This window comes from Suncus etruscus, chromosome 16 (genome assembly GCF_024139225.1).
Source record: "Suncus etruscus isolate mSunEtr1 chromosome 16, mSunEtr1.pri.cur, whole genome shotgun sequence".
Taxonomy (NCBI): domain Eukaryota; kingdom Metazoa; phylum Chordata; class Mammalia; order Eulipotyphla; family Soricidae; genus Suncus; species Suncus etruscus.
The window spans coordinates 41,793,776-41,814,663 of record NC_064863.1 but is presented as its reverse complement, the minus strand read 5'-3'; the positions used below and the strand labels follow the sequence as shown (position 1 = coordinate 41,814,663).

At 37.1% G+C, this 20,888-nt stretch overlaps 1 protein-coding gene across 1 annotated transcript in view; it reads right to left on the bottom strand.

The window, feature by feature from the left end:
• Positions 1–20,888, bottom strand: part of SLAIN2 (SLAIN motif family member 2) — a 78,784-nt gene that overhangs the window by 19,995 nt on the left and 37,901 nt on the right. The window contains 3 exon segments of the mRNA XM_049790144.1: positions 13,957–14,094; positions 14,534–14,893; positions 18,652–18,813. Of these exon segments, the coding sequence (XP_049646101.1) occupies positions 13,957–14,094; positions 14,534–14,893; positions 18,652–18,813 (660 nt within the window).

The window sequence follows — 20,888 nt, the reverse complement described above, 5'->3', positions numbered from 1 at the left end:
ATAAAGGTCTTAATTTTTTTGTTTTGTTTTTGAGTCACACTTGGCAGCGCTCAAGGGTTTCTCCTGGCTCTACACACAGAAATCGCTCCTGGCAGGGTTGGGGGACCATATGGGATGCTGGGATTCAACCACCGTCCTTCTGAATGCCTTACCTCCATGCTATGTCTCCAGCCCCTTTTATAAAGGTCTTATTGATACATTTAATTATTATTTATAGCTAAAATTTAAAACATTAATCAAACTTTGTAATCTTTTCAATCTAATAATAGCATATAAAATCTTTAGAATATTTTAATCATGAACACATGATCAGTAAACATACCTGATCTTCCAAAACATCATAAAGCAGGTTATAAAGGCATATAAAAATAACCTCAAAAAATTTAAAGATTTACATTGACTTAAACCCTCTATATCTTTATTATGGTAAAAGTAATCTCATGCTCTGTTTAGATAATGAAATCCTTTTATGTCTAAGATTTTCTTCCCTTCTACTTACCCTTTGGAAGTATTCAAACTAGTTAGAAGTCTCAAAAAAAAAAAAAAAAAAGCTTATGGGCTGGAGTGGTGACGCAAGTGGTAAGGCGTCTGTCTTGCCCACACTAACCTGGACAGACCGCGGCCCCATGGTCCCATATGGTCCCCCAAGCCAGAAGTGATTTCTGAGCGCATAGCCAAGAGTAACCCCTGAGCGTCAACAGGTGTGGCCCAAAAACACAAAAACAAAAACAAACAAACGGGCCCGGAGAGATAGCACAGCAGCGTTTGCCTTGCAAGCAGCTGATCCAGTACCAAAGATGGTTGGTTCGAATCCCGGTGTCCCATATGGTGCCCTGTGCCTGCCAGGAGTTATTTCTGAGCAGACAGCCAGAAGTAACCCCTGAGCACCGCCGGGTGTGACCCAAAATTAAAAACAAACAAACAAACAAACAAACAAACACGAAAAAAGCTTGGTGTTTTCAAACACTTTTGATAAAGATTTCTTATATGTTTTTGCTTAAAAAAAAAAAGGTAATGTACTAAATAAATAAGGTCTATTCTTTCTGACTACGGCTCTAAAAGACAACTGTCTAGGGCCTGGAGAGATAGCATAGCGGCGTTTGCCTTGCAAGCAGCTGATCCAGGACCAAAGGTGGTTGGTTCGAATCCCGGTGTCCCATATGGTCCCCCGTGCCTGCCAAGAGCTATTTCTGAGCAGACAGCCAGGAGTAACCCCTGAGCACTGCCGGGTGTGGCCCAAAAACCAAAAAAAAAAAAAAAAAAAAAAAAAGACAACTGTCTACACTGGAAAACAATGATTAATTTCTAACATTTAAAACATAATCACACGTCCTACTTTTGTATTTGCTTACCTTAATATTCTATTTTCTAAAACCATTTCCTTAAATTAAGCTAAATTATCAAAGCACTGATGAATCATTTAGTGAACTTTTTATAATATCTAGTAGTACTTTCATAACTGTAGTCATCAACTCTGTTTTTCTACAAACCACATTGTTCCACCTCAGTCCTTGAGGACTTTTTCCTACTTACCCATTTTTGGCAATTACTGAGTTTGGAAACTATACAATCTATATATCCTAGATAGGTTAAAAAAAATTTCCATCTTTTGGGGCCGGGCAGTGGTGCTAAAGGTAAGGTACCTGCCTTGCCTGCGCTAGCCTTGGACGGACCTCGGTTCGATCCCCCGGTGTCCCATATGGTCCCCCAAGCCAGGAGCAACTTCTGAGCGCATAGCCAGGAGTAACTCCTGAGCGTTACTGGGTGTGGCCCAAAAACCAAAAAAAAAAAAAAATTTCCATCTTTTCAGTGGGGAAGAAGGTAAGAGGGGAGAAATTGGGTCACACTTAGTGTTCTCAGGGCTTACTCCTGGCTCTGTACTCCAAGATCACTCCTGACTATGTGTGGAGAACCAGATGTGGTGCTGGGCATCAAATCCGGTTGACAAGACAAGTGTCTAATACACTATATTATAACTCTGATACTAGATATTTTGTCTTTTTACTTCTATTTGTTCTTTTTCATTTTATCTGAGATGAGTATTCACTGAGTCTTTTTTTTTTTAATTTAAAAATTTCCCCTTTGGGGCCAGAGAAATAGCATAGAGATTGGGCGTTTGCCTTGCATGCAGGACAGTGGTTCGAATCCTGGCATCCTATATGGTCCCCTGAGCCTGCCAGGAGTAATTTCTAAGCCTAGAGCCAGGAGTAACCTCTGAGTGCTGCCGGGTATGACCCAAAAACAAAAATTTTTTCCCTCTTATTGGGAATGCCTAAGTGTAGGGCTGTCAAGTGTTCCCCTATATATCCTTGATCTCAGCATTTGGGACTGAATGCCCACCCAGCCTTAATCCACTGGATCTTCTTCATTCTGAGATACTTATTCATTCTTCTTGCTGATGAGGACCCAATCCTACTGTATTTCTTTCAATTCTATTTCTATCTACCTACATATTCATTTGCTTGAAGCCAGTATGAGGTAATTTTGATGCCCAGTTGTTTTTTTTTTTTTTTTGGTTTTTGGGCCACATCCGGCGGTGCTCAGGGGTTACTCCTGGCTGTCTCCTCAGAAATAGCTCTTGGCAGGCACGGGGGACCATATGGGACACTGGGATTCGAACCAACCACCTTTGGTCCTGGATCGGCTGCTTGCAAGGCAAACACCACTGTGCTATCTCTCTGGGCCCAGATGCCCAGTTTTTAACATAGCTCTTAGTTCTATTGCAAACCCTTAAAATTTTACAGGGGTCCTCAAACTTTTTAAACAGGGGGCCAGTTCACTGTCCCTCAGATCATTGGAGGGTCTGATTACAGTAAAAACAAAACTTATGAACGAATTCTTATGCACACTGCATATATCTTATTTTGCAATGAAGAAACAAAACAGATACGGGCCATAGTTTGAGGACCACTGCTTAAAAACATTATCATTAACCATAACTTGACAGAATTTCAATCAGCTTTGAATGTAGAGGTATTCCCATTCATTGCACAGATAAGAAAATTAAAAGTTTAAAGTCAGAAAATAATATATAGAATGTCTGACATTTGATTCATGTAAAAACATTTAGTTAAATCTAATAATGGTGGCTCCTCAGTTTTAGATTAGTAGGAAATAATATGTTCTCTAATATTAAATATATAATTATTCCTTTCAGCACAGAAACATAATACATACCTCTGTAGAAAATGAGGTTCCTCTGGATTTATCCAAATAGCCAAACAAAACCATTTTAAAAAAACAAAAACAAAAAAAAAAAAAACTAAATTGCGTCCTCCTGGTAGAACTGACTTGGTTTGCCAAAAGAAAAAAGGTCTAACTAACAAGCATTTGCTGAAATTTTAAACTTAGTAAGAGGCTGTAGTTACCTCTTTTTGTAGATGAAGTTTGAAGCAACTGTTTGGCTTTGAGGGAAGTACGAGGCAAATTTTTCAGCCTTTGCGAAGCTGTTAAAACATAAAGAACTGTCATATTTGCCTAGATGAACAAGATAAAGGCTATAGCTTCTGTAAACTTGAATATTTTAATATAAATGTGAAAATTTATCAAGAAACAGAAACCATCAGATGAAAATGTTAGAATTCTAGAAGTATAGAATTTTTAAAGTGATGCTTAGTGCATTAAGCTGGAAAGGAATGAGATGGAAATCTTAGAGCAAAGAACATATTTTTAGAAATCGTTTCTTAAGAGACGAGAAAATCTCAAATATGTAAATTGATCAAAAGAGAAAATAAACCACCAGCAAACATGCTATAAGATGCAAAGAAGAGAAAGCTACTAAGTAAAAGTGATGAAACACAAGCACAAAGTAGAGAATAAAACAAATGTACGTGTTCAACACACCAAAAAAAGCAGACTTTGGCAAAGCACTTATTGTTAGATGAACAGTTCTAACATGAAATGGTAATACCCATACTCAAAAAGGAGAAGAAAACTCAGAACCTGGCAGGACCTCAGGGATTCACTACTACTACTTTTAATATGTTCTACATTATCCTGCTGTTGAACAAGACAAATTTTTCTTGTAGAGTTTGGGTAGCAGTATAGCGGGGCTACCTAAGCATAGAGAAATCTGGGGTAAGCCGGTGGGTTGAAACTATTGAGGGTTTTGAAGGAGCCAGTGTCTCTCATTCTAAAAAGTGAGCAAGAGTTCTACATTCTTTGCATACTCTTTTGAGTAATCAAACTCAACATCAGCATGCTAGCAACTTTCCAGAACTAATCAGAATTAAAAGCTATTTCCAGTAAATTGATGAGTCCTGCAGTTGTGCAGTCAACTACTTAAATGTCTCTAATGTATCTTTCTACCAATTTCAGAATCAGACTTCATATATTGCTATGTTTTGTGTATGTTAAAAAAAGACCCACACCCTTTAATCTAGCCAGACTATTACCAATCATTGGTTTAATGGAGGGATACTAAATACAGTATCAAGGAATATGACTGAGAATTTCTTTTTTATTCTACTGCTTAACCCTATCAATGATAAAGCAAGTTTTTCCACAGTCTGATATTTTATAAATGTAATAAATATGTCTGAATTCCAATACTTCTGTGCTGCACACATTCATTTTAATTAAAAACATTTATTCACTTAGATGCTGTCAAGCAACTACCAAAAAAGAAAATCACCCGGATGGATAGCACAGCGGCGTTTGCCTTGCAAGCAGCCAATCCAGGACCAAAGGTGGTTGGTTTGAATCCCGGTGTCCCATATGGTCCCCCGTGCCTGCCAGGAGCTATTTCTGAGCAGACAGCTTGGAGTAACCCCTGAGCAATGCTGGGTGTGGCCCAAAAACCAAAAAAAAAAAAAAAAATCTATTTTATAATGCACTATACTTTATAATTATACAAGTCAGAATGCTATCACCACAATATTTTTCATTTACATATTTATTTGTATATATTTTTGTCAACCATTCATATTTTCATTTACACATTCAATCAGTTCCTAATTTCCTTTACTTTCAAATTATCTACTTTACTCTAGGTACTTTTTAGGTATAACAGATTCAGTAGTCAACTAGATAAAATTCCTATTTTCAAGGACCTATTAATATCCTAGAAAAGGATGATAGACAATAAAATAGCAGTAAAATAGATGAGCTACCAGATAGTAGTAGCTACTAAAAGAGGGACCAAAAATTAAAAAGTTGCAATTATAAACAAGATATCAGGAAAAATTTCCCTGATATGAAATCTGCACAAAGATTTGAAGGAAGAGAGGATATAGTTGAATAGTTATCTGGGAAAAACATCTTAAAGAAGGGGCTGGAGAGATAGCATGGAGGTAAGGCGTTTGCCTTTCATGCAAGAGGTCATCGGTTCGAATCCCAGCGTCCCATATGGTCCCCCGTGCCTGCCAGGAGCAATTTCTGAGCATGGAGCCAGGAGTAACCCCTGAGCACTGCCAGGTGTGACCCAAAAACCACAAAAAAAAAAAAAAAAAAAAAAAACATCTTAAAGAAGAAGAAAATGTAATGGACCAGAGGTCAAAGAGTACCCAATATATGTGTAGAGAGGAAAAGTGGGCCACCATGACTAATGTGGAATAAATTAGGATAAAAGGTAACCAAGTATACTGGGGCCTGAGAGATGGCATGGAAGTAAGGCGTTTGCCTTTCATGCAGAAGGACGGTGGTTTGAATCCCGGCATCCCATATGGTCCCCCAAGCCTGCCAGGAGCGATTTCTGAGCTAGGGCCAGGAGTAACCCCTGAGCACTGCCGGGTGTGACCCAAAAACCCAAAAAAAAGGAAAAAAAAAAAAAAAAAAAGGTAACCAAGTATATATATGCTGGCAATTCACAAGATCAATTAATCAATAAATATTTTAAATGAGGGATTCATATATAAGCCAACTTTTTTGTTTGTTTTTGTTTTTTGTTTTTGGGTCACACCCAGTAGAGCTCAGGGGTTACTCCTGGCTCTATGCTCAGAAATATGCTGGCAATTCATAAGATCAATTAATCAATAAATATTTTAAATGAGGGATTCATATATAAGCCAACTTTTTTGTTTGCTTTTGTTTTTTGTTTTTGGGTCACACCCAGCGGAGCTCAGGGGTTACTCCTGGCTCTATGCTCAGAAATCGCTCCTGGCAGGCTCGGAGGATCATATGGGATGTCGGGATTCAAACCACTGTCCTTCGGCATGCAAGGCAAACGCCCTGCCTCCATGCTATCTCTCCAGCCCCATCAGCCAACTATTGTGGAAAGGTCTTTCAAATTAATAGTTACCATGACACCATGGGATCTTATTTATCCTTCAAATAACGTAGGTGATGTTATAGTTATAAAGCTTTCTATTTGATGGTAAATCCAAGAATCAGACTACAAATAGAATCAGGTAGAGCAAGTATATGCTAAACTTGCCTGACACATACAAAATGAAATGATTTTTATAAATAAAACATAGTTAAAAAGGGGGGGGGGGGAGATAGCATGGAGGTAAAGCGTTTGCCTTTCATGCCAAAGGTCAATGGTTTGAAAGCCGGTGCCTGCCAGGGGCGATTTCTGAGCATAGACCCAGTAGTGACCCTTGAGTGCTGCCGGGTGTGACCCAAAAACCAAAAACAAGAAAACAAAAAACTTAACAGTATCAGAATTTTAAGTTTCCTAAAAACAAGTTTAATTAGTGGTGCCAGGTCTCATGCATGCAAATCATGTACTTTAACATATCCTATGTCCTTATTTACTTTTTGGGTGAAGGTTTGGGCCACACCTGGCAATGTGTAGGAGTCATTCTGGGTCTGCACTTAAGGAACTATATCAGATGCCTGATCCACTATATATCTCTCTGACCTTCCTTTGTTTTTGAAAAATCAATTTCATTCAAGGATTTTTTTTCTTTTTCTTTTTTGGTTTTTGGGTCACATCCGGCAGCATTCAGGGGTCACTCCTGGCTCTATGCTCAGAAATCGCCCCTGGAAGGCCCAGGAGAACATATGGGATGCTGGGATTCGAACCACTGTACTTCTGCATGCAAGGCAAACACCCTACTGCTGTGCTATCTCTCTGGCCCCTGTATACATTTTTTAAAGGTTTTTTGGGGCCACACTCAGTGACACTCAGGGGTGACTCCTGGCTATGCGATCAGAAATCATTCTTGGCTTGGGGGACCATATGGGACGCCAGGAATCAAACCATGGTCTGTCCTAGGCTAGCGCCGGCAAAGCAAATGCCTTACTGCTCTGCGACACCGTTCTGGCCCCTGTATACATTTTTAAAGGCAATCTCTATACTATCTCTGCACCACTGGCTACAGATTTCTTCCAAAAGTAAAGTTCACAGTATTTTGCAAACATTTAAGGTCACTTAGGTGGAGTATATACCTCCAACACTATGGGCTACATTGTATGTGTATATATAAACACATACACATTTTGGGGGGGCTACTTCAGGCTTTGCACTCCGAAATTATCTCCCAGCTTTGCTCAGCTCACCATTCAGGGTACCAGAGATCTAATCTGGGTAAGCTGAGCAAGGCAAGTACCTTATCCACTGTTGTAATAGTATCCCTATACTCTCTACTCTGTCATGTGTGACTGTGAGTATGCATTTAAAATTTTACAGCTTCATAGACATTCAAAACTCATTAGATTGGATCCCAAAGAAACAAAGACTTAGGTTTATTTCTATAATTCACTGTAAAACGTAGTTTTATAAATCTCTGCCAAATTTAGCCTTTCGTTGAAGATATTCCCTACTTGTCTGGCAATTGCTTTATAGCAAACAAGACAGTTTCATAATAAAAATTAAGAAGATTGGGGCCGGAGAGATAGCATGGAGGTAAGGCGGTTGCCTTTCATGCAGGAGGTCATCGGTTCGAATCCCGGTGTCCCATATGGTCCCCCGTGCCTGCCAGGAGCAATTTCTGAGCCTGGAGCCATTAATAACCCCTGAGCACTGACGGGTGTGACCTAAAAACCACACACACAAAAAAATTTTTAAAAGATTGTTCTTTAACCCATATGAAAATAAATAGTTAAATCTAACTTATATTGTATGCTGTGTCTCAATATGCAAACATCATCATTTCATAATAACAATTTGTAAATGTTTTTTTTTTTTTTTTTTTTTTGGTTTTTGGGCCACACCCGTTTGACGCTCAGGGGTTACTCCTGGCTATGTGCTCAGAAATCGCCCCTGGCTTGGGGGGACCATATGGGACGCCGGGGGATCGAACCGCGGTCCTTCCTTGGCTAGCGCTTGCAAGGCAGACACCTTACCTCCAGCGCCACCTACCCGGCCCCAACAATTTGTAAATGTTAAAGCTATCAACAGGGCCCAGAGAGATAGCACAGCGGCATTTGCCTTGCAAGCAGCCAATCCAGGACCAAAGGTGGTTGGTTCAAATCCCGGTGTCCCATATGGTCCCCCGTGCCTGCCAGGAGCTATTTCTGAGCAGACAGCCAGGAGTAACCCCTGAGCACCGCCGGGTGTGACCCAAAAACCAAAAACCAAAAACCAAAAAAAAGCTATCAACAATGGCATGTATGGAAAACTACTTTAAAAAGTGCTCAGGGGTCAGGAACAAGTCTTGGAGAACCATATGTGGTGCTGGGGATCAAACTAGAGCCAGCCACATGCAACACAAGCACCTTAACCCTGGTTCTATCTCTCCAGCACAGATTAATGTAATTATAAAGTACAAAATTCAGGACAAGAGAGATGGCTCTAAGGTTGGAGTACATGCTTTGTAGGCAAGAGGCCTGGATTCAATTTTAGGTACGAATGATCCCTAGCACTGTACTGGGAACAGTCCCTGGCTCTACAACCCTTTCTTTTAAAGCATCCTTTAAAATTGGTATGGGCCCCCCAGAGACCCCTGCAGGCCGGCTGGGGAGGCGTGAGTGAGTTTCTGTCCTTTTGCTCGGCGTTTGGGCCTGCCCCTCCCCCCAGAGACCCCTGCAGCTTGATAGGCTTGTCATGGTGCCTCCAGTTATAAGGGATCTCCTTGATTTACGCATAATTCTTTGTATTTAATGGTGTGTTTTGGAGTGCTGTGTTTCAGAATAGTTCTACCATTCTGTGTTTTTCTTTTGTCTTCTGACTTACTTTGTTTAACATAACATGATCTAGGTTCAGTGCAAAGACCAAGATCACCAACCACAGAAGATGGATTAAAATGACACTGAGGTAACAGAACCTCTAGAACCACAAAGACTGACTTCATCATAAGTCCCACCTCAGGATCTGTGCAGATACTGAGACCTCTAAACATAGAGCAGAAGTCTTCCACACACCAAAACAAACAAACAAAAAAAAAAAAAAAAAAAAAAAAAACACCATCGGGAAAGTAAAGGATCCTGATCATGAGCAAAGTCTAGAGTTGATCCCATGACAATATGCTCCAAGGACAGAGAAACCCCATATCTCTTAGGCCAAGTGAATTCCTTTTCGAATGACCCCAATATTTACTGTGCCAGGGCAGGAGGGAAAAAACAAATACAAAAAGCACAAAATCTTGGTTATTTTTTATATAAATATATATATTACCTTTATTTATTATTGTTGTTATTATTTTTGATTTATTTATCTATTTTGGTCGATTTTTCTATTTGGGTGCGATTATTGAAAGTGTTGTCCCCAATTATATTTATTTATTTTTCTTTCTTCCTTTCTTCTCTTTCGTTATGTGCTATACCATGTTTCTTAATTCAAGACCATGGCGTGATTTTTGTTTGTTTGTTTTAGTTTTAGTTTTTGTTTTTTTGTTGGTTTGTTTGTTTTGTCTGTTCTTTGAGGTGCTTATTGATATAGCTGGAGCCCTCAATTCATGTGAGGACTGCCCTGGTTTGTCTCTAAGGAGGCGAGATTGGGGAACAGGTGACTGGGCTGCTAGAGCAGTTCACATGATCTGTGGTGGTCATTCATTGAAAATGTACCTCATTATATCTGCTTTTGCTTTTCTTGGGCAGCCCTGTCAGCCAACCCACTAGCTGTTAAGCAGTTTACAAGTAAATGCAATTTTTTTTTGTTGTGGGGTTTTGGTTTTTTTTATATTTTATATTACATTTTGTTTTAAGTCCTATGAATGTATATGTGTGATTAAAATGGCTTTTTCTGTTTGAAAAAAAAAACATTACAAAAAAATAAATAAAAAATAAAATTGGTATGGGTCTTCGTTCCCTTTTTAATAAAAATAAGAAGCTAAATTTCTGTGACTATGAATAGAAACTGATGAAGGTAAACATTTAAAAATATGAACCCAACCATAAAAATAATGATGATGATGATTTTGGTTTGGGGGCCACAACTGGCAATGTCTGGAGGTTACTCCCGGCTCTGTACTAAGAAATTACTTCCGGCAGTGCATGGAGAACCATATGGGGTGCCTGGGACTAAAACTGGGTTGGCCACGTGTAAGGCAAATGTCCTATCCATTGTACTATCACTCTAGTCCCCAGCAATATTTTTCTAAATCAGAAACTTGTCTTTTCTTATTTCTGAACCAATAAATAATTCCTATACTTTTCAGAAAACTAAACTCTGTACTAAATCTTTGCTCCATATCTTAGAAAGCGAATCTTTCGGAAAATTCCTTCTCAGACAAGCACCCCTTCCTTTAATTGGGAAAAATGAGAAAATAATATATATCACAGCCTCTTCCATATTCTGGTTTTCTTGTATTTGGAGGGAGTGAGGGCGCTTCCCAACGGGAAACCCAGGACCACTCCTGAGAAGATTCAGCCAACTGTGCTATGTGGTTCAATACTAGGGCCCAAAGCTAGGATTTGCAATGCCAGGGACAGAAACTAGGGACTGGAACATGGACCTGTGCCCCAATCTTTGTGCTATCTCTCCTGTCCTGCTCTGGTTTTCTTGAACTTGCTTTTCCCAAATTAAAATAAACAAAAAACTGGCAAAAGCTATGAAAATGAAAATCTTTTGACATCTGTAAATAAATGCCAGCACCCACAGGAATGCAGCCACAGCAAATGAGCATATTAAAAAAGTGATTGGCATAGTAAAATAAGGCAAAAGAAGTGTTCCTTAGATAGAAATAACAGCAGCCTTGCAAAGTTAGGTTCATGCAGACCAGCAAGTAAGAACCAAAGCTTTATCACTTAAAAGAACTTAAGGCAGAAATATTTAAAGGAAAATAAAATGCAATACCTAGTACAAGAATAGTTTACACCAAAAAAATCCTAATGATGTATAAAACTATATAAAACTTGTTATTTTTGTACATTATATATAAAACATTTAAACTATAAACACAATAAATACACACTAGAATATCCACGTATACATTCTTATATAACAATGAAAATGCAAAATTTTAAGAAAAACAGGTAACATCACTTTGGCTTCACAATGGTCAACTTTTAGCAAAAACACTTTAGATATCTTCTAAAATAATGACAATATATATGTTACCAAAACAAGCATTCTAAAATAATGATCAATTTTTGAATTCATTAATTCCCAAATACATTTATAAATAGTATTGATTGGGGTCATCAATGCTCAACCCTTACTCCTGGCTTTTTGCTCAAAGATCACTCCTGGCACAAATCAAATCCTTTGGTTATATGCAAGACAAGTACTCTAGCCATTATACTATCTCTCCCCTCAACGATTCAAAAATAAAAGTTTAACGGTTATAAAAAGTTCCACTACAACTAAAAAAACAAAATTTAACTTTTGGAAAAGGACACTGCAGGTGTGGCAGCTCATTAAGGTGGTCTTATTATAATAGGGAGTGGTATCTTCCTTCTGCATACTCTTATACACTGAAACACACCATAAAAACATTTTTAAATTTAAAGGTAATTTTTACTGAGAAATTCATGTTTCCCCATATATTTTCCTTTATTATTAATTTCTAGGGGAAAATAATTCTACAGAAATGCGTTCTAGGTAAATCATGCATTTCCTAGTGATTCTAACACTAGAGAAAAATTAAGATATGGTGAACACATTTTTCCATTATTTACATTTCTATTCTAGATTTCCAATGTTTTTCCTTCTATCTTTATGAAGAATTTTCATTTCCATACATCTCTGACATAGCTGAACTATTGTATGAACTATGTTTATGTAGGGAAGTATGAGGGTACAACCCTAAGAGTTGGTATTGACAACAAAGACTGAGATAAAAGAAGGTATAGCTGGTTTTATTAAAAAGGTAGGAATCAGTGTATGATCTGTAATATAAAGTGTTGAGAAATTCAGAAGTCAGTGATCAAATATTAGAAGGCATTTGGCAACTTTGGAAGTACATTACAAATGCTATTTTTAATTACCTGTGCAGGGTTATAAAGTGCAGCTTGTAATATTGAAGTTTTATTACTTAATCTTAATCACACAAAAATATTCTTCCTGTTTACTGAAGACTGCTTTTCATTTCAAGCAAGTGTAACAAGGGAGGGGTACACTCAGCAAAAGGATATTCTCAAGTGCCAAATGAACTCAATTTGCTAGTTTAAATAAAAACATGAAGTCTTAGATCTCAGGGATAACATATAAGTTCAAATTCTATTTTCTATTTTCAGTCCTGTGAATGGCGATTTTCTCTATTACTTATGAGTTTATTATAGGTACTCTAAAATAAAACTAACAAAACACAGAATACTAAATTTAAAATGTTAATTTGGTACAAAGTATGTTTTTGCATCTATTTACCCAAATAAACAAGGTATATAAATCTCCAGGCAATTTTCCACAATGCATTAAATTTTGTAGTCTACCTTAAAGAAGATTTGTATGTTATAGTACTCAATAATGAAGTCAACAAATCTCCCTACGTAGACTTATGTCTTTCCAGCAGGCTTCACATCTATGAATCCTAACTTCCTACCTATCAGATGTATGACCATACAAAAGTTAATAATTCAAAGTTTCAATTTCCTAATTTATATGTTAATAACTGTAGCTACTTCACAGAATTGTCCTAGAGGTTAAGTAATATGCATGTGGGATGTACTACGTGAGTTTTAATAATGTAAACATATGCAATTGATCTACATAAACAAAACATTTGGTTCACTCATTTTTTCCCAAACTGAGCCACCAATTAAGGTAGCTGACCACCAAGTCAGTTAAACAGAGTGCCAAAAAGGAGTGCATGAGAATGAAAAAAGAACTGAGTATTTTCCAGGTTTTAGTACTCAATAAACAAAATTATAAATGAATAGTAACTTCAAGTTTTGTTCACTTTCCCTCGGAGCTTTGAGGAAATAAAGGATCATCAGAATGATCACTTCAACCCCTGAAGAGAATCAGGCCACAGGACTGATGGGAGCACCAAAGAAGTAACTCGGTAGAGTTTGTCTTAAAATTAGTCTGATTACATGCTTCTGTCTATTAAGTTAATAAATAATAAGTCAGGGAAAATACTCATGAAAAAAAGCATGTGGTAAAATACAAAGTGCTCATTTACTTCATAGCACTTCTCAACTCTGGTTCCTTGTACAAGTGATTTTCTCTCTGAAATTAACTGCATATGCCTCCCCAATTCAACAGGCTCAGCCTTTCCTTCCTTTCCACCAAGTTACCTTCAGCCTTTTTTCCTGAAGTTCTCTATCAGTTGAAGTAATATAGCTAAATTCATTAAGTACTTAATGTATGTCTAATTGTTAGCATTTTCATAGGATAGCTATTGTTTTTATTAATGTTCTAAGGTAGTAAGCTAGACTCTAGGTCTAACTGTTATAGTTTTATTCAAGTAAAAATAATTCTGTCAAATGCAGCATAGTAGAATTTAAGGCTTTTCTTAATATACATTATAATATCTAGACTTTACTATTTTAAAATTTGGCGAAGTTCACTAATAGAGTAAGCATTTCTATAACTGAATTTCTCAGAGACAATTTACAAATTTTACTACAGTTTCAATTACCTATAGCAACCAACAATCACATTTTACTATATCTCCTAATACTATTATTCAGCACAAAATTAATAATTTTAATTTACCATTATGTAATTGATATATGAAAGACACTTACTGGCTGAAGCCTGAGGTTGTATACGAGGTATTCCTCCATTTGGCACTTGAAAATTTGAGTCACTTCTGCTGCTTTTTACTGAGTCAACTTGTGTATTAGATGTTCGAGACAGGTTTGGAAGACTACGTCTTAGTTTTTCTATAATAATAATTTTAATTTTAAATAAACCAAACCATTTTTTCAGAAAAACTTAAAAATATCAGTATTCAAAATCATATTTAAAATTTAAGTATTCACCATGCTCATAAGGGTTAACTAGAAGTACTAATCTTAAAAAATATGCAACTCGAGTCAGTCTATAAATAGGTAGAAAAGAACCTCTATAAAAAGACCATAAATTATTTATTTAAAAAATGTGCATATACCAATTACTTCAGAATTGCAAACAAAGCTAACATATTCAAGTAAAACTAAGAATCATTTTTATTTTATACTGATTTACTAACAAAATGGTAAGTAACTAAATTCTTGACCTGCCTAATGCAATATTTAATAAAGCCTTGGTACTTCCAACTAAAATATAAAAATTGTTTTCAGGAACATTTAATATATATCGTTAAGATACGCCCTATTTTACCTTCATTTTTGACACTGCTTGTCTGTAAATCTGTGGGATGACCTTGAAGTGAAAGGCGAGGTTGCTGTAAGCGGCTAATCATAGGTTGTGGGGACACTCTACTATATTCAATGCCCCGAGCAGGAGATCGTGAACGAGGCGAATTTCTGGGTGACTGCTTAGGTGATGGTCGAGGTGAATTGCGTGGTGATGGTGAAAACCTGTTAACAGCAGGGTATACTGCATGATGCATATTGTCATCTTCATCATCTAAACTTTGTGCATCAAGTTCCTGATCACTAAAAGTACCCCTTCTTGTAGAATTGCAAGATGAACCAGAACTGCGCCGAGATGTGGTAGCTGCATATTCTTGACGGAGACCTGACAATAATGAATGTTTATTTCTTTAGTTACATTTGAAAAAGTTTAAAAGCAAAAGTTTATTTTATTAAGAAATTCAAATAAATGAAAACTCCCTTTTTGCTTGCACTATCGTAGACATTCTCCCATAAAAGGATGCATAAACCACAAATAAACCACAATTAAAAAGGCTATCTTCAGATTTAATAAATTTGTCCAATTTAAACATTTTTTTCTTTTCTCCTCCCTCCCTACATCCCTCCCTCCCTTCTTCCCTCCCTCCCTCCCTCCCTCCCTTCCTCCCTCCCTCCCTCCCTCTTTCCTGCCTTCTTACTTTTTTTCCTTTTTTTTTTGGTGGTTTTTGGGTCACACCCGGCAGTGCTCAGGGGTTACTCCTGCTCCATGCTCAGAAATTGCTCCTGGCAGGCACGGGGGACCATATGGGATGCTGAGATTCGAACCAATGACCTTCTGCATGAAAGGCAAATGCCTTACCTCCATGCTATCTCTCCGGCCTCTAAACATTTTTTTCTTGAATCTAAAACAAACTTTAAGGTAGGTCTATAAATTGAAAGTATCTCCTAAAACAGTAATCCAAATTTTAGGCTAACATTAAAGAAATATTGAAAGAAAAACCCTCAATTATTATACAACCAGTGAATAGAACACATCAAAGAATAAAGAGACACTATGAATAATGAATTCATGAATTACTTTTGTATGTAAAATGAAAATACAATATTTGCTTTTGATAAAGAAAATATGAAAACACGGGCATAAATGAAATTTCAACTGCTTAAAAACTCAAAAAGACTAGCGTATAGCAAGGGTGCTTTCCCTGAACGTGGTTAATACAGGTTCGATCCCTGACACCCCACATGGTCCCCAAACCTGCCTGAAGTTTTACTTTACCCGAGTACAGTCAGGAGTAAGCCCTGAGTACTTCCAGGTATATCACCCAAACTAAAATATATTAAAAAACAACATAATTCAAGATTTTCATTAAAAAATGCTTAAATTCTAGGGCTGGAGAGAGAGTACAGGTAAGGGTGCTTGCTTTGCATGTAGTTAGCCAAGATTCTATCTTGAGCAACACATATAGTTCCCATGAGCGCCACTCACCAGGAGCAACCCAAGTGCAGGGCTAGGACTAAGTCCTGAGTAGCATTGGGCATGACCCCAAAACAAAAGATTTTCCCCCTCAAAAATTAAATGCATAAATTTTAAGACTGTTCATGCCTGGAGAGACAGTATAAAGGTTAAGAAGTTTGCCTTGCATAGAGAACACCTCTGCATCACATGGTCTCCTGAGTATAGAACCTGGAGGAGTGCAATCTAAATCCCGCTTCCTCCAATTTTGTCCTGCAAAATTGGCTCCTCTCTTCAGGAGCCAGATGCTAAAGAATGAGTTCCACAGTCACTGTGGAACCATGTTTCTCATCTTGAGAATGAAAAGGCTTAACCAGGCAATAGCCCTGGTTAATTCAATAGCCCTGCTAATTCGTCATTTATTTTTCCCCAAAACACTGGAGAAGCAATATTGAAAATAGGAAAATTAGTCTTTCTTTTAAAAAAGAGCTGACTTTTTCATGGCAATGGCAATACATTTTAACTTTTTCTTTAAATCACCAAAAAAAAAAAAAAAAAAAAAAAGAAAGAAAAGAAAGAAACATTTAGAGGGTGACTTAGAAAGAGTTATTAAAGTTAGGCCAAGTCTACTATTTTTTTAACAAGGCACTATGAAATAATGAATAACAAAAGGAATAATAAATAGCTGGTTGAATCTAATAAAATACTAGGGTCTAAAAATTACCAGGATTCAAAGAAATAAGAGAAAGTTTACTTTAAAATATTGTTGGGCATCATTCTTTATTCTTCTTTCATATCCATGGCAATAAGTAGCCCCTCAAACCTGACATTCCAAGTCTCAGAAGTAATGTCAATACACAAAAGAAGCACATGGCATTAAGTTTCTAGGGCTAAAGATAAATGAAGCAAGCACCAAATATTTCTACCCAAAGAAAGCTATGAAAAATGAACTGGCAGATAAAAAACGATTCTGCAGTTTCTTAATAAATGGTATAGCTTTCTTAATAAGAGCTGAAGTTAAAGGGCTTATACAATTGAACATTTTTAGCTCAATTATAGAAATGCATCATTACCTCAATCAACACTAAGACTATGAAATGTGTCTAAAGGATGTTTTTCACTGTAAATGTTAAGGATTTATTTCAAAGTACTCTTTTTGTTTGTTTTTGTTTTGTTTTGGGGCCACACCTGATGGTGCTCAGGGGTTATTCCTGGCTATGCGCTCAGAAATCGCTCCTGGCTTAGGGACCATATGGGACACTGGGGGATTGAACCACGGTCCACCCTAGGTCAGCTGCTGTGACACTGCTTCAGCCACTCAAAGCACTCTTATGATAAAATACGTACAGGAAGATTAATATTATCACCACTGTCATATTCACATAAAAACCAGGGTGCCCATGAACCCATGAAATACCTCAATAGTTTTTGTCTAGTGGATGACAGGGTGTCATTTTTACTGGATTCTCAAAACTGCATATGACTTTAAAAGTTGCAAGGATCACTTTATGAAGCACTGTAAATTTTTATTTATTTAAAAAATTAATTATTAATTAATTCATTTGCTTCTGGGCCATACTTGGTGACCACATACTCAAGGATTACTTCCGACTCTGTGGTCAGTAATTACTCCTGCTCAGGAGATCACTGTGTTTTAACATTATAACTAAATTTCATTAAAGGTTTTGTTTATAACCTATATCATCTTTTTTTATTTGGGGAATGTAAAAAAAAACTTTAAAATTATTCGGTGCCAGAGTGCGCAGGTGGTAAGGTGTCTGCCTTGCATGACTTAGCCTAGGACAGACCATGGTTCGATCCCCCAGCGTCCATATGATCCCCCAAGCCAAGAGTGATTTCTGAGCGCATAGCCAGGAATAACTCCTGAGCGTCACCAAATGCGGCCCCCAAACAAAAACAAAACAAAAAAGGATAAAAAATGTTTTTGGCCCTCATAGTACATAAAAGACAGAGTATCTATGGTACTAAAAATTTACAGGGTGGTGGGTGGTAGATTGCTCAAGAGCTGACCTGCATACTTCACGTATGGGAGTTATCAGTTCAATCCCTAGAACGCCTCCAAGTACCATGGGAACAGTCTCCAGGCACTGAGCCTCTAAGCACAAGGGGATATAGTCCATAAAATGAAAGTTAAAACAAAATTCATGGACAAAGAGGAGCAGAGAAAAGATATCTAAAATTGCTCCTTAGGAGACAATAATGAAATAAATTACTGAAATTGGAGCCAGGGGTGTGGCTCAGTACAGCATATGCTTTGCATGTATATAGTAGACTGGGCTCAATCCTCAGCACAGTCAGCAAACAAAAAATTACTGGTGGTCAACTATAGAAATTGTTTCAACAGAGAAAGGCTAAGCCAACAGACAATTAGGGTAATAGCTATGCAAGTGAGTTCTGTTGCAGAGCAGCAAACCAAGTATGATTACAGTCATAGAAGCCAGGAATAGCATATAACCTGCTCTTTGTTCCTCACACAGCCTACTGCTCTGTAAAACAAGTTAATATACGAATAAGTTAATGAATAAATAGATTCCTATATTGAATGTGCATGTGAAATCTGAACAATTCTATTCCAACTACATCATAATTCCATAATACTAAAAGACATGTCAACTCAATCAAATTGAACAGTAACGCAATATTTCAAGTTTAATAATTAAAATACTTACTTTCTTCCTGCATCCGAGCTAGAATCTGTACATCAGTTACATCATTTAGCTTATAATTGGATCCAATGGAATCTTCGTCTAATTCTGAAGCACTTAGTTCGCTGTCTATAGAGGATTGAGGGCTCAGAGGAGGATTTCTATCTGATGAATTTCTCAAGTTACCTTAAAATAGGAAAAAATTCAAACTTTGGTGAAACTAAAATTGAATAATTATCGATTGTAATTAAAAAATGAAATATCTGGGTTGTTTATTATCAAACCTTTTCTGCTTATAAAAGTCCAAAATTCTAAAATAAAAGAAATTGATCTTATTAAGAAAAAGAGGGTGATAAATAAGCCTTTCCATTCTATGATATAAATACAAAATATTTTCTTTTTTTTCTCCTATGAAAGTTAAGCTTTCAAAGTATTGATGAGGTAGTCATGTTTGTTTTTCTTTTTCTTTTTTTTTTTGAGGTAGTCATGTTTTAAAAAAATCAGTACAGAGGCTTAGGTACCTGCCTTGCATTAGGCCAACCCATGTTCCATCCCCATACTACATATAATCTTTTGCTGAGCCCCTCCAGGAATGATCCCGAAGCACAGTCACAGAGTCATGAATAGTGCACAGCTGTATGCATCTCTGACCTCCCTCAAATAATGTGTGTGTGTGTATAAAAGTATGTATTCTTGGAGCCACTGATGGAAAGGTGATGGTGAGAATGCTTTGCAAGAAGATGGGATTAGATCTTTGGCACTGTCTGGTCTCCCAAGAAACACCAGGACTACCAAGTGAGCAACTTGCTGAGCTAGGAGTAGCCAGTGGGTACCAACAAGTGTAGCATCATCCATGCAAAATAACATATATGATGATAACAACAATAATGCATATTAGAGCATTTCATTTATAAGATAATTAATGAAGTGCTCTATGAACAGATGAATTTACTAATGTGGCATTTTCTTCTACTAAATTCATAATAATTAGAAGTTCATCATCTTTTTCCTAAATAAGAGAATTATAATTTGAAGAGTATAAGGATTCCTGAGAGAGAATTAGGAACAAACCAAATAAGAAGTTAAAACTAATTTCTCCCACATTAAGCCATATTTACAAAATTCCTTGGCGAAACTGGTATAGAGGATCCAAGGAGCTACCTAAAGTTAGTACTGAAGAACAAAGATGGAATGAAAAAAATTACTAGTTAAATGTGATTTTTTTTTACTCTAATCCAAAAGAGGGAAGAGAAGCTAGATGGAAAAAATAATAAATTTATAAGGTCAAAACCTTATTAAATTTTAACATTAAGAAAACACTTTTTATCAGATCAATATTTTCTTGAGAATAATAGAATTCTAATAACAATGTCACATATAATTCTAATAGGATATGTTTGAAATTCTTGTTTTACAAAATTCTTCATGGTAAGAGTCAGCTCCAACATGGAAAACACGTAAGAAGAACAAGAAAAATAGGTAAAAAAGAGAAAAAAAAAAAAAGAGTACAGTGTACATGACATGAAAAGCTCTACCAAAGTAGGTGCAAATACTGCATGAAAAACTCTTCAAAATAAACAAATCTAGAACATTAGACATTTCATTATAATAATCATGCTTGGACTCAGCAGCAAATAATTATATACAAAGCTAAGTGCAGAGTCAAAGAAGTCCTTAGACTAGGGAACATCCAGATAAAAAAACTTGAGTTGACTAACAAGTAATTTTTAAGAAAACTATAATATGAAGAACAGCAATAGAATTAACTTCATAAATTCTAAAAAACAGTAAACTACAGAGTAACAGTCTTAGTTGTAGAAACTGAGCACAATATTGTTCCTGTGCGAATTCACAGCAATCTATTCCTTCTGTATCAGGTAGGACTCCCTAAACCCTTTCAACATATTCTTCTATTTTTGGAAGGGGCATCTCTGATGAAGTGCTCAGGGAAAACCAGAATTACTTCTGGTGATACTTGGCCACTGAGTCAGATGTTCTGATGCTGCTACTGCAGCTCTGCAGTGCAGTGCTACCAGGGCCATACGGGGTGGTGGGGGGGACTCACAAGGACCATACCAGCAAGTAATTCTGTTCCTACTAGGGCCACACAGGGCCATACTTGGGAGGCCAACAAGAACACACTGGGTAGTGCTGGGAGGCCACACAGGCTATATGGCCATTGCTCAGGAGTCACTTGGGTCACACCAGGCAGTGCTGAGGGGTCACCACAGCCACAGTAGGCCATATTTAGGAGCTACCAG